Below are 12,183 nucleotides of genomic sequence, written 5' to 3' on the forward strand. Positions count from 1 at the left end.
TTAAATAATGAGCCAATTAATAGTTGATTAGTTGTTATTGATATTTAGTTAGTTATTAACTATTTTAATTATTAATTAGCTATTAACCAGCTAGTTAATAAATTAGCCATTGGACAATGGGCATCAATGTATCTGTATGGGCTTTCCTTGCTATGCTACTTTTATGAATATATCATTATCTTTTAATAAACCTATAATCTAGGTTCATTCTCTCATTTCATCTGTTCTCAGTGTCTGTTATCTGTATTGGTTTCCATTCTTCAAAGGGATACTATGAAGATAAATAAAAATAATAGCTAGCCAGGCGCGGTGGTGCAAGCCTGTAATCCCAGCAGCTCAGGAGGTAGAGGCAGGATTGTGGTTCAAAGCCAGCCTCAGCAACTTATCGAGACACTAAGCCACTCAGTGAGACCCTGTCTCTAAACAAAATACACAAAAAGGGCTGGGGATGTGATTCAGTGGTTGAGTGTCCCTGAGTTCAATCCCTTGTACCAGAAAAAAAAAAGCTAGTAAAATGTTTATAATTTCAGAAGAAAGTTCTACTTTGACAACGATGATCGTAATAGAACTGCTATTTATTGAGAATCCACTAAGTACTGCATTTAATAGGCACTTACTATATACATTATATCTAATTTTTTCAGAACAACATTAAAGATAGGCACAATTATAGGGAAAGAAACCTGAGACTTAGGTTAATTAATGGGTTCAAGCTCACAAAGCTAGCAAAGAATATGATGGAATTTTAAACAGTCTGTTGAATCTAAAGCTGTTTTTCCAACAGTTAAAATAGCAGAAGCTACATAAGGTATAGCCCAGCCCTATAAAATGAACACATTCTTGTTTTTCTGTTGCACTTGAAGACTATTACACTCAATCTATTAACTTAAAAGAACTTAGGATGTACCTAATTAACTTAATTTGACCTTTACTCTTTTTTTTTGTGGTGCTGGGTATTGAACCCAGGGCCTCTACCAACTGAGCTATATCCCCAGCCCTTTTAACCTTTAATTTTAATTCAATTTAACCTTTCTCTTAAGGTTAAGTAATGTCCAACTGATAACTTTTAGGCAAGGAAACAATATGATTAGATCTGTGTCTTTGGAAGCTTGCTGTGCTCTGGGCTTGAGTGAGTTGGAAGAAGATGTGTTTGGAGGCAAGGAGGCCAAGAGGGAGGCTGCTTAAACACTGGAAATAGGACTGGAGAGAAGTAAAGGGCTCTGGCTATTCAGGAGGGGGCCTGGGAAAATGCTGGTTGGTGGTGGGAGGTCAGGATGGTAAGGCGGAAGGCAGATGCCCAGGGGGACGCATGCCCTTTCAGTTGCTAAGATAGGCAGGCAGTCAGTAGGAGAGGTTTGCAGGTGAAAACTGGGTTTCAGGCGTTTGTGAAGCGGCTACAGTGGCCTTGGAGGTTCACTTTACAAGTTGAGGTGAGTTGTCTGGGCTATAGGCTTAGTTTTGAAGTGAGCACCATAGGTGTGGCTAAATAAAGCCATGGCAGTGGGTGGAATTGCTCAGGGAGGGTGCCTATGGCAAGAGACAAGGGAGCTTTGGCCAGACCCCACGGAGCACTGGCACAAGCGAGAGAGCCCGGGAGAAGGGGCAGCCAGAGCCCTGGCCTCACATCGTGGAGGACAGTGTTTCAGAACCGAAAGCGCCACCCCAGGTGTTTTCCCAGAACAACCACAACAGAAAACACTTGTCAACCCAAAGACCTGGACACGAACGTTTATGGTGGTTTTATTTAAATTTGCCACAAACTGGAAACAATCTAGATATGGTATAAGATATGGAATAAGGTCTGGTACGACTGTACAGTGGAACACTCAGCAATAAAAAGGCACCATCTGTACACAACACTGTCTCGTGGATGGTTCTCAAAGGCATTTTGCAAAGTGAAAGAAGTCCCTCTGGTCCATTATGTCCCACTGTGGGGACAACAAAAAAACAGCAACAACATGGGGCCAGAAATGGTGTCAGTGGCCGCTGGGGCTGGGGGTAGGAGAGTGCGTTGACTGTCAAGGGACTGGAAGGGACTGTCGGGGGCGATGGGGAGGGCCTATCCAGACAGTGGTTTGGTCAGCACTGTGCAGGGTGTTCGAGCTCACAGACCTGCGCCCCCGGGGGCGGATTCCACGGTATGTAAATCACACCTCAGCCCACCTGAGTTCTAGTAAACGGGAGCCAGTAAACTGGAACAGGGAGTGGTGAAAATATCAGAGATTGCTCATCGGCCATGCAAACAGGGGACTGGGGTGTTCCCATTGTATGTGACACTGGGGACTTTTCGATGAGCGGTAGTAGTGGCAGTGGAGAGGCAGAAGCCAGAAAGCTAAGAAGTGAGGAATATGGCAATGATTGCTTGCTTTTTAACACCCATTGCCCCTTCTTTCATGGGAATGGACCCCCCCTTTTTTGCTAGCCTCTTGACTGTGCACAGTTAAGTCCATTTTGCCCAGTGTCTCTGGAAACTGAATATGACCATGTGACTGAATTCTGAACAAAGAGATGTATTGAAAATGCCCCGAGGCAGCCTCTGGTGAGCCCTCTTTAAGAGGAAGCTAATACACATCCTTTGTCCCTTCATCTTTACTCCTACCTTTGTGCTGAATGGAATGCAGATATGATGGCTGGAGCTAGAGCAGCCTACTGGGACCATGAAGTGAATTGGGAGGGAGACCACATATGACAGAGCAATATTTTGAAAGAGGCTGGGTCTTTTAACTCTCCGCGGAACAGAACTGCTCAACTAGCCCAGGACTGCTTATCACTGAACTTTTACAAGGTAGAAAATCAACCCTCTCCCCTGGGCAAGTCTCCTCATTATGCACAACTGAACTTAATCTACTACCGGGAGGAAACAGGAAGCCAGTGGGTGTGGACAATTCTGTCAAGAGGCCTGGCAACTGAAGGGAAGAGGAAAGGGAGGATGGTGGACAGAGAGGGACAGGGGTGGAGGGAGGGTTTGAGGGTTTCCAAATCCACACTAGAGTTTGTGAAGGGAACCTGGAGTTGATGGAGAATCTCTAGCCACAGGCGGCTCAGTGAACCTTCACAGGGTCTGGCTGTGCTCGCCTTCCAGAGGGAAAGGGGGAACACGAAATCCACTTAGAAGGTCTAGCAGTGGCCTCCTTAGTCCTTGGCCGGGTAGCACTCTCTTTCCGGTCTATGGCCATCCGCTGTTGCTGGCTGGCCTCTGCTCTTCAGGCCAGTGGAGCAGGGAAGTCTCCCCCCCCCCCACCTAAGCGAGTCCACTCCCCATTTATTCTCCATGAGAGCATGTTTCAAAAACAGCTTTGTAAAGCTACAAGTCACTAACTGTGAAACTCACACAAAACGTACAATACCAAGTTTTTTAGGTCACTCACAGAGCTGTGTGATCATCCCAAATTAACTTTAGAACACCTGTCACAACACTTTTATTAATTTTTTTTTTGTACTGGGAATAGAACCCAGGGGCACTTAACCACTGAGCCACATCCTCAGCCCCTTTTATATTTTATTTTAAGACAGGATCTTGCTAAGTTGCTTAGGGCCTGCTTAAGCTGTAAGGCTGGCTTTGACCTTGCACTTCTCCGGCCTCAGCCTCCCAGGCTCCTTATTACTTAACTTTTATACCAATATTTTCAGCCTTTGTTTTTCTCCCGTCTGTGCGTTGTCTTTCTACTTTGGCTGGTGAGCTCCACTTTGGGCAGGGACTGTGATGGCTATTCGAATGCTTCGTGCTGCCTCCTCAGCACCCAGTAGATGCCAAGTCAGGGACTGGGCGGTGAGATACAAGGGAAGCTTGAAGCTTGTCCAGGTGCTTTTTATCGCAGCCGCTGGGCACCTGGAGGGGAACAGGTTCCTGCTCTGAAAACTGTTAACACAGGTTTCCCGAGGGTGGGGGGTGGGGGTTGCTGTAGGCAGGGAATACACATCCCAGAGGAGTTGATTACGACGGGCGGGGGCTGCAGTAATTTGGGGAATCGCATTCAATATACCTTTTGTTTTTCAAGAAACAGAGTAGGGAATAGTTACATCGGACAAGCATCTTGCTGGCAGGCGCGAATACGGAGTGCCACGGGGAAGGACGCGGGGTCACCAAAGTGATGAAACACCGCATTAACTTGCCGCCACGCAGCTGGACTTTTCCTTGGGAAACTCAGACAGATGCCCGCGGGGCTGGCCCAGCGGGGCTCCCGAGCCCGTGCCCAGCCCACTGGGGGCCGTCCTTGCTGGTTGCGGAGGCCAGGATCCTCTTGGCAATTTCCAAGCGGCGAGAGCTGCAACCTTGCCAATGACTCAATCATGTCCCTGCGCCCTCTGGGCTGTGCCACCCGCAGCAGCCGCCCCTCTCCCCCTCCCAGCCCGCTGCTGCCCCCAGGCTCGGCGCAGCGCCGCCTGTCCCAAGGGAACGGCGGGCGCACCTGGCGCCGCGGGCGGGCGCCTGGGCACTGCGCGCGGGTGGCCCCATCGCCTGGCGCGCAGCTGCCGGCGCGCTCCCTCCCGAAACCCCGAAGTGGAGTGGCTTGTCTAGCGCCCGGCGAACAACATTATCCAATTGCTTCCCGTTTTATTCGCAGGCTGGGAGCCGAGAAAGCCTGAGCGTTCACTTTCAACCCTCCCGGGGAGGAGGGTGCGGCGGGCGGGCGGGCGGGGAGGGCAGACGACTCCGGCTCCACCTCGCGCTCGGCTCGGGCAGAGCGAGCAGCGCCGAGAGCCCCGCAGCAGCGCGCCCGGCCTCCCGGAGCCCCGCGATGGAGTGAGTATCCCCGCGCCGCGCGCGGCTCGCTGCCTACTCTCGGCTCGTTGCCATGGTGACCGAGGCAGCAGGCCGATCCGGCTCGGTCCCCGTCCAGCATGGGTGTTTCATTTCAGCCCAGAGTGTACGCCTCGCGTTTCTATAGCAGCCGCCAGGGCGGCAGGAGGCCAGGGGTAGGAGCTCGGGGGTGCAGGGGTTTGGTGCGGCTCCCCTTGGCCGGCAGGGCCTCCCCGGGGAAGATGCTGCTAAGGAGCGAAGCACGTTCTAGGCGTCCCCTAGACTGCTCAGGGAGTTGGCCGCAAGAGCCATTACTTCGATTCCCACCCTTGTCAGCATTATTGGACTGCAGTTAAAAAGGGGGGGGGGGTCACTGCGGATCGGAAGCAAATGTGGCTCCGTGCGAAGCGCGTAATGGAAGGATGATGAGTTAGTGGGTGTAGGAGCCAAGGCTGCAAGGTGCTGGCTACCAGAAACCAGGGGAGGACCCAGAAGAATTGATTTGCTTCTGGGGTAATGGAGAAAAGGGACAAGAAATGTACTACCGGCGGCCAGAGGTTCAATTACAAGGTTTGGCACCACGCACACTGACTGCATGGGAGGGGTGGGGAGGAGGTGGCATGAAGACAAGAGAGGCGTCACCCAGAAAAAGACACAATAAAGGGCCCTGGCGGTGGGTCTGGGCTAGGGTTCCCCTCTCCTCTGTCTTTGCATCCCTGCGTTGCTTTTTGGTCAGTCTCCCAGCTGCTGCCGCAGCAGGGCCACTCTGACAGGCGCCAATTGCTCCCAGAAAGGTTCAATTTTGGAGCCAGCTATTAGAGCCCCGCTCACTTGGTCAGCTTCTCCCCTTCCTGATCTCCTCCCACGGATACTCCCTGACATTGGAGCCGCATGAAATCATATTTCACATTGGAGATAATGTCATGTTTTCAGGTATCAGGACCTTCATGCTAAGCCCCATACACCGAGATGCTGCTTTTATTCTCTGCGTATCTGATCGTGTGGATGCAATTTAATCCTCACCAACAAGCTTGCTAAAGCATGGTGAGAGATGCTGTGGCCTTAGGAGTGGTGGATTTCAGGCCCTACCTGCTACTGGTGCTATTGATGTCCTATGCCAATATTTTAATATCTCTGAGCCTCAGTTTCCCCATTTGTACAATGGAGACAAAGATATTTCTTACTCCCTATTAAGCATGACTAAGAGGATCTGATAATTTTTGTATATCTCCTAAAGGGCTTTGTAAATTATAAGCTATGTTCAAATCTAGAGAGCAGTTAAGAGCTGGGCTCTGGAGTCAGAGTATCTGGGTTTGAGTCCTTGGACACATTGCTGAAGGGGGTTAATCTTTCTGGACCTCATTTGCCCCATCTGGAAAATTAGAATATTAATAGTAACTATTTCATGTGATTTTTGTGAACATTTATTAAGACAAATTAGTGTGTGTGTTGGGGGGGTGATTCTTAGGACAGAGCCTAGCACAAAATATACTCAATATCACCTATTTTCTGTAACTACGATCTGTTATTTATTATCATGACTATTTTTTATTATGACTATGAAATGTCCAGCATTTTCTACTGACATTTTATGGGGAAACAGGTTGGCAGCTAGCCTTTTTTTTTTTTTTTTTTGAGATTATACAGAAACAGAATGTCCAAAGGGCAGTGAGAATAGCACAGTCCCAAGTCACCATGGTCGTTGTGGGCAGCCAGTCAGAAGCGATAGTGGCATGGTGTACAGGACAGGGACTGGTAACGTGGCCTCTGCCTGCTCCATTCTGGCTCCTCATTTGTTTTCCTAGGCTGTCCATAACAGGAGATTGACAGTGGCCCTGTCACCTTGCTGTGTGGGGTTAAAGGGCAGTTCCTTTCATCCTCATGCTCTGCTGTTCATGTCATGTACCGTGTATTTCCCCTGGGCAGAGCTCATGGCCACTTCCTTCTGTGGAACAGCATAAGGCTTGCGTTCAGTTTGCCTCCTTGGAACTTTCCACCATTTCTCCTGGACCCCAGCTAAGGTTGCTGCAGGAGGCCTGTCCAGCCCTCCGACTCCTGTGCACACGACTTCTCTCCCCTCTCCGGGTCCAACAGCCTCCTTCTCACCCGATCAACCTGGCCTTGACTTTCCCCATTCCACTTGACATTCCAAAGTCCTCCTGACCTTTCACATAACCTCCCCAATTTCCAGTGGTCCATCTGCTCTTGGCCCCACTTCCTTAATACAAATAGTTCTCCCCACCCCCTTCCGAATAACACCTTTTCTGTCCTTTCTTGGGTCTAACACTAGTCCCCATGTGCCAAGTCCTGTACTTGCCCTCAATCCAAATCCTCACCTCTAATCTCCCCTGTAGCACACAGGTTGCTTTGAATTATAAGTGAGAAAGGGACTTGGTTTCCCTCACTCACTGTGTCTACCTTCTAAATTAATTAGAAGAGGGAATGACATTTACTTTTTATTTTTTTCATTTAACCAACAAATATTTGTTGAGATTAGCAATGGTCAGTAAAACAGTCATGATTCTCATCATCTGGAGTTCAAAGTCTAATAAGGGGTAAACTTCAAACCAGTAAGCCAGGCACAATAACTTCCACAAAAGGAAAGGACACATACACACACACACACAAATTACAAGAAGAGAAAATAGGTTAGATTAGGAGCTCAGAGAAGCTTCTCTGACAATCTGATTGTTTTTATTTGGTACTAGACATTGAACCTAGGGCTGCTCTACCACTGAGCTACAGCCCCAACTTTTTTTTACTATTTACTTTGAGAAAGAGTCTCACTAAGTTGCTGAGGCTGGACTCGAACATGCAATCCTCCTGCCTCAGCCTCCCAAGTCATTGGGATTATAGACATGCAGTGAGAAGCTAATATTTAATTGGAAAACTGAACGATGAGTAGGAATTGTCCAGGTAAGAAGTGAAGGGAGAGACTGGGGTTGTGGCTCAGTAGTAGAGTACTTGCCTAGCATATGAGGCAATGGGTTTGATCCTCAGCACATAAAAATAAACAAATAAAAGTATTGTGTCCATCTATAACTAAAAATATTTTTTTTTTAAAAAGAAGTGAAGGGAAGAAGCATTCTGGGCTGATACTAAGGCCCTGAGGCAGGAGCTACCTTGGCAAGTTGGATGAACTGAAAGAAGGGTAGTTGCCGGAGCTTGTTGTGTGGCGGAAGATGGGCTCAAGGTGAGACTGAAGAAGGAGGCCAGGTAGATCACAGAGTGTGGAATAGTCCATGCAGGGACTTTGGATTTCACCCTGAGTGCTTCAGAGGGCCACCAAAGAGATTTGTACATGGGCATGATGATCTTTGTGTTCTATAGTACCACAACTCAGAAATTTAAAAAATAAAGAAAACATCTTTTCTTCTGAAGAGATTTAAAATACCTGACATGGAAAACGTATCATAGCTCAAGGAGAGGGGACTATCGATTTTCAAAGCCAGACCTTGGTTGGGCGCCAACATCTGAGAGTTGGGAGTAATCCTAGGTTGTCAACGAAAAGGAAATGAAGTGAAAATAAGAACAGATAGTCATGCATTCCCGAGCATTATTGGTTTTGATAAAAACAAGAGCTTCTTCAGTAAGAAAAGCGTCTGATAATAAATAAGCAACCAGGACACCAAGTGACTGGATCTCAACCTTTTCTTGCTGAAGTGTCCTTTACGGGATGTTTGGATCAGAGAAGACTCACCCCTGGAGAGCCAGAGGCAGGGATGTGTCGCGTTGCGTTCAGTGCCCGTGTTCTGGGGCAGTACCTAAGTATCGGGCAATGGCAGGTCCGTGGCTGGCTCCTTGGTGGGCGGGGTGTGGGGCTGATGTGCTTGGGAGAACACACTTCAGCACATGTAGTTACTAATGAGACACCACTTGGAAGCTTTGCCTCACACTTCTCCGGAGCAGTCTTCCAAACAGCGTGGGCTGAGAAGCCGCACAGAGAGTACAACACAGGGAGTCTTCCATTATTGCCATCCCTGCAGCCCTGGGGGCTCTGATGACACGGATGGCAGCCTCAGACTGGAAGTGACATGCCCCACCTGCTGATAGGTACCTGTTTTTCACATGCACCTATGACACAGAACGAGCTCAAGGCATCCAGAAGAGATGGTGAAGACTCTAACGTGGGGTTTTGCAAATGAGCAAAACGGGGCTATGAAAGGGTGTGGTGGGACTTGGGATCACAGATCAACCCAGGTCCTGACCAGAAGCCTTCCTTTGCTCACACAGCTCTCCGCTTGTTCAGCAGGATTTACTGAATATCTTCTATGTACCGGATAAATGGGGGCTATCCCTACCCCTGACCCTATCTTCAAGGACCTTCCCGTTTGGCCTGTGTGACTATGGAGGCGAGGTGCTGTTGAACTGGTTTCTTGCTAACCTTGCCCTGTGGCATTTTGTGTGTTCAGCACATGGTGAGCTTTAAAGAAATGTGTTTAAACACACATGTAGGGGCTGGGGCTGTAGCTCGGGGAGTGGAGCACACACTCAGCATGCTAGAGGCCCTGGGTTCCAGCACCAGCATCCCCCCCAAAAAAGTGTGCAAAGCTTTTGAAAGTTAAATTTTATGATAACGTACGGCTTTTAAAAATAGAATGCTTTGGAAGTTTGTAAAGTAAACCTCCCCATTTTCCATTCTTTCCTTCAAATCTCAGTCTTAGAGGTAGTTACCAAGAACAGTTTGAAAATATCCTTCCACAGAGTCTTCCAGCAAACCACAGAGTTGGGAACGCATAATGACATAGGTTAATATGGGTGACACTCTTACCTATGGGATGCCATAGACTGTCTGCAGCTTGCTTTTTCCACTTCTTTTATATTGTGTATACTTTTATGTATCAATATACACATGACTACTTCATTTGCTTTTATTAACTGCTTAGTGTTTACTTTGGGAATATAGTTAATCAGCCCCTCTTTTTTTTTTTTTTTTTTGTACTGGGGATTGAACTCAGGGGCATTCGACCACTGAGCCACATTCTCAGCCCTATTTTGTATTTTACTTAGAGTCAGGGTCTCACTGAGTTGCTTAGCACCTTGCTTTTGCTAAGGTTGGCTTTGAACTTGTGATCCTCCTGCCTCAGCCTCCTCAGCCACTGAGATTATAGGTATGTGCTACCATGCCTGGCCCCAATCAGCCCCTCTTTAATGGAAACTTATATGCAATGCTACAACAAACATCCTTGTAAACCTTGAAAATGAATCTGAATACTATTTTCCAGAAATGAAATTGCTGGGTGAGGGCATATACACATTATAAAATTTTCCAGATTATTTTCAAGTCTCTAAAAATCTCACATCACCACCTTTAACCTTTGAGAGCACCTATGACCCCCCCAATCCTCGACAGTCCTAGCCACATTATATATTTATGTCTGAAGTTTTTGTTTGGCTAGTCTGGCGTCCTGCATTGGTGCTGTCAGTGGTCACTGGTCCTCACTACTTGTTGGTGTCTCAGAGAACACTAGCCAGCCGTAAAATACGAGGATCCAACGGAGCCCGGAGATAATAAAATTCACAAAGGCAAAACTCAAAACATCTCTTCAGCTTTTGAAAGTGGTCAAGGAGGCTTTTCTAGAATCTGTCGGATTCAGACTTGGTAGATAATGATTGCTTACTCTTAAGGTTGAGGAAATCTTTCATCCTGCATTTACCCTTGGTGGCCGTTGTATTGTTGGTTTGACATTTCCAAGGTTTTTAGTATTTGCAGTTTCTAAACATTTATTATTCAATCAACATTTTTTTGAGTACCTTTTTCATCCTCAGCACAGTTCCAAGCATAGAGAACACAGCAGTGAACCATTAAATACTATTTAATTAGATGAGACAGACAGTACATGCAAAGTTCAATGTCAGACAGTGGCAAACGTTAAGAATAAAAATAAAGCAGGAGGACGGGGAGAGTCCTTTCTCGTAAAGTTGTCAGGGAACAGGATCCAGGGGTGGAGAGTTTGAGCAGACTTGAACAAAGTGGGGGGCGAGCCTCACTGTAGAAGGAAGAGTCGTTGCAAAGGTCCTGAGGCAGGCCCATGTTTCTGGCTTAGCATCCCTCTTGGATCTAAATGGAATCAGATCACCAGCAGCCCTTTCGTTAACTGTACTCTTTCCTGAATTTCTTATATTGATTCAGTATTTAGCTGGAAGATTCATTTTTAAGCAGAGACCAAAGGTATTCTTTTTGCTTCTATAAACAAACAAATTGTGGATGAAATGATAGAATCCTGTCTTTCCCCCTCATAATTCTGTAAGACACCGTTCCATTGTGTTCTGGTATGGACTGCTGCTCTGGAAAAATCTGAGGCTCGCCTGATATCTCCTCTTTGTAGGTGGCTTGCTTTCTACTCTCCCTCCCTGGCCCCTGTGATTTTTATTTTTATTCTTTTGACTCATCATTGATAGAATTATTTTTAAGCACTGAAAGCTTTGTAACTTCTCTGTGATATTTCTCACTGTAATCACTCTGTTGGGTTTTCCTAGACAATGGTCATTTTTTTTTATCGGAAAGTTGTGTTTTCCTTTATTTTTCATAAAGATATTTTCTTCCTGGTGTTCAGTTTTAAAAAGATCTATTTGTTCTGTTATCTACGCAGGGGCATCTCATGGTTATGGCTGCCATAACTATTCATTTTAAATTGCTTTCTTTCCCTTCTTGATTTACCCATGAGTTTATTTATCTTTAAAAATCTATAGGTAATTGACTATCTTTTAAAGCAACATTTGTTTGATTTTCATTCTAATGTAGCTTTCATGTCTGAAATAGGTTTTATTTTTAATTTTTTTTGTAGTTGTAGATGGACAGCATGCTTTTTATTTGTGTATTTTTTTTATGTGGTGCTGAGGATCGAACCCAGTGTTTCCCACGTGTAAGGCAAGCACTTTGCCACTGAGCTATAGCCCCAGCCTGAAATAGTTTTTTTTTAAATATTTTTTTAATTGTAGGTGGACATGATATATTTATTTATTTATTTTTATGTGGTGCTGAGGATTGAACCCAGTGCTTCACACCTGCAAGGCAAGTGCTCTACCGCTGAGCTATAGCCACAGCCCTGTAATAGTTTTATTCTTACCTTCAATTTATTTCCTGACTCTGCTAATTCAGTTTGCACTTGTTTATTTTTTTTAAAAGAGTTCATAATTTCAGGGCTGGGGTTGTGGCTCAGCAGTAGAGTGCTTGCCTAGCTCGTGTGAGGCCCTGGGTTCAATCCTCAGCATCACATAAAAATAAATAAGTAAAATAAAGATATTGTGTCCAACTACAACTAAAAAATAAATATTAAAGAAAAGAGTTCATAATTTTTTAACTGCTTTGTATGGAGAAGAATTTATCTGAAAATTTTATGTATTCTTGTGCTTGTTTCCTGAAATATATATATCTGCTTATAAACCTTCCTTAAAAAAAAAAGCAGTAACTATGCAAAATAGAATCTGTACTTATTGAA

The 12,183-nt window shown here is 46.0% G+C and overlaps 1 protein-coding gene across 2 annotated transcripts in view; it reads left to right on the plus strand.

The window, feature by feature from the left end:
- Nucleotides 1–4,648: 4,648 nt before the first annotated feature.
- Palm2akap2 (PALM2 and AKAP2 fusion) overlaps nt 4,649–12,183 on the plus strand; it is a 459,101-nt gene continuing 451,566 nt past the window's right edge. For both annotated transcript variants that reach the window (XM_058581620.1, XM_058581622.1), the window contains exon 1: nt 4,649–4,744. In XM_058581620.1, coding sequence (XP_058437603.1) covers nt 4,740–4,744 — 5 coding nt within the window. In that variant the 5' untranslated portion in view covers nt 4,649–4,739. The remainder of the gene's footprint in view (nt 4,745–12,183) is intronic.

This window comes from Marmota monax, unplaced genomic scaffold (assembly GCF_021218885.2).
Source record: "Marmota monax isolate L192 unplaced genomic scaffold, Marmota_monax_Labrador192_F-V1.1 WCK01_AAM20220418_F8-fsc00020, whole genome shotgun sequence".
Taxonomy (NCBI): Eukaryota; Metazoa; Chordata; class Mammalia; order Rodentia; family Sciuridae; genus Marmota; species Marmota monax.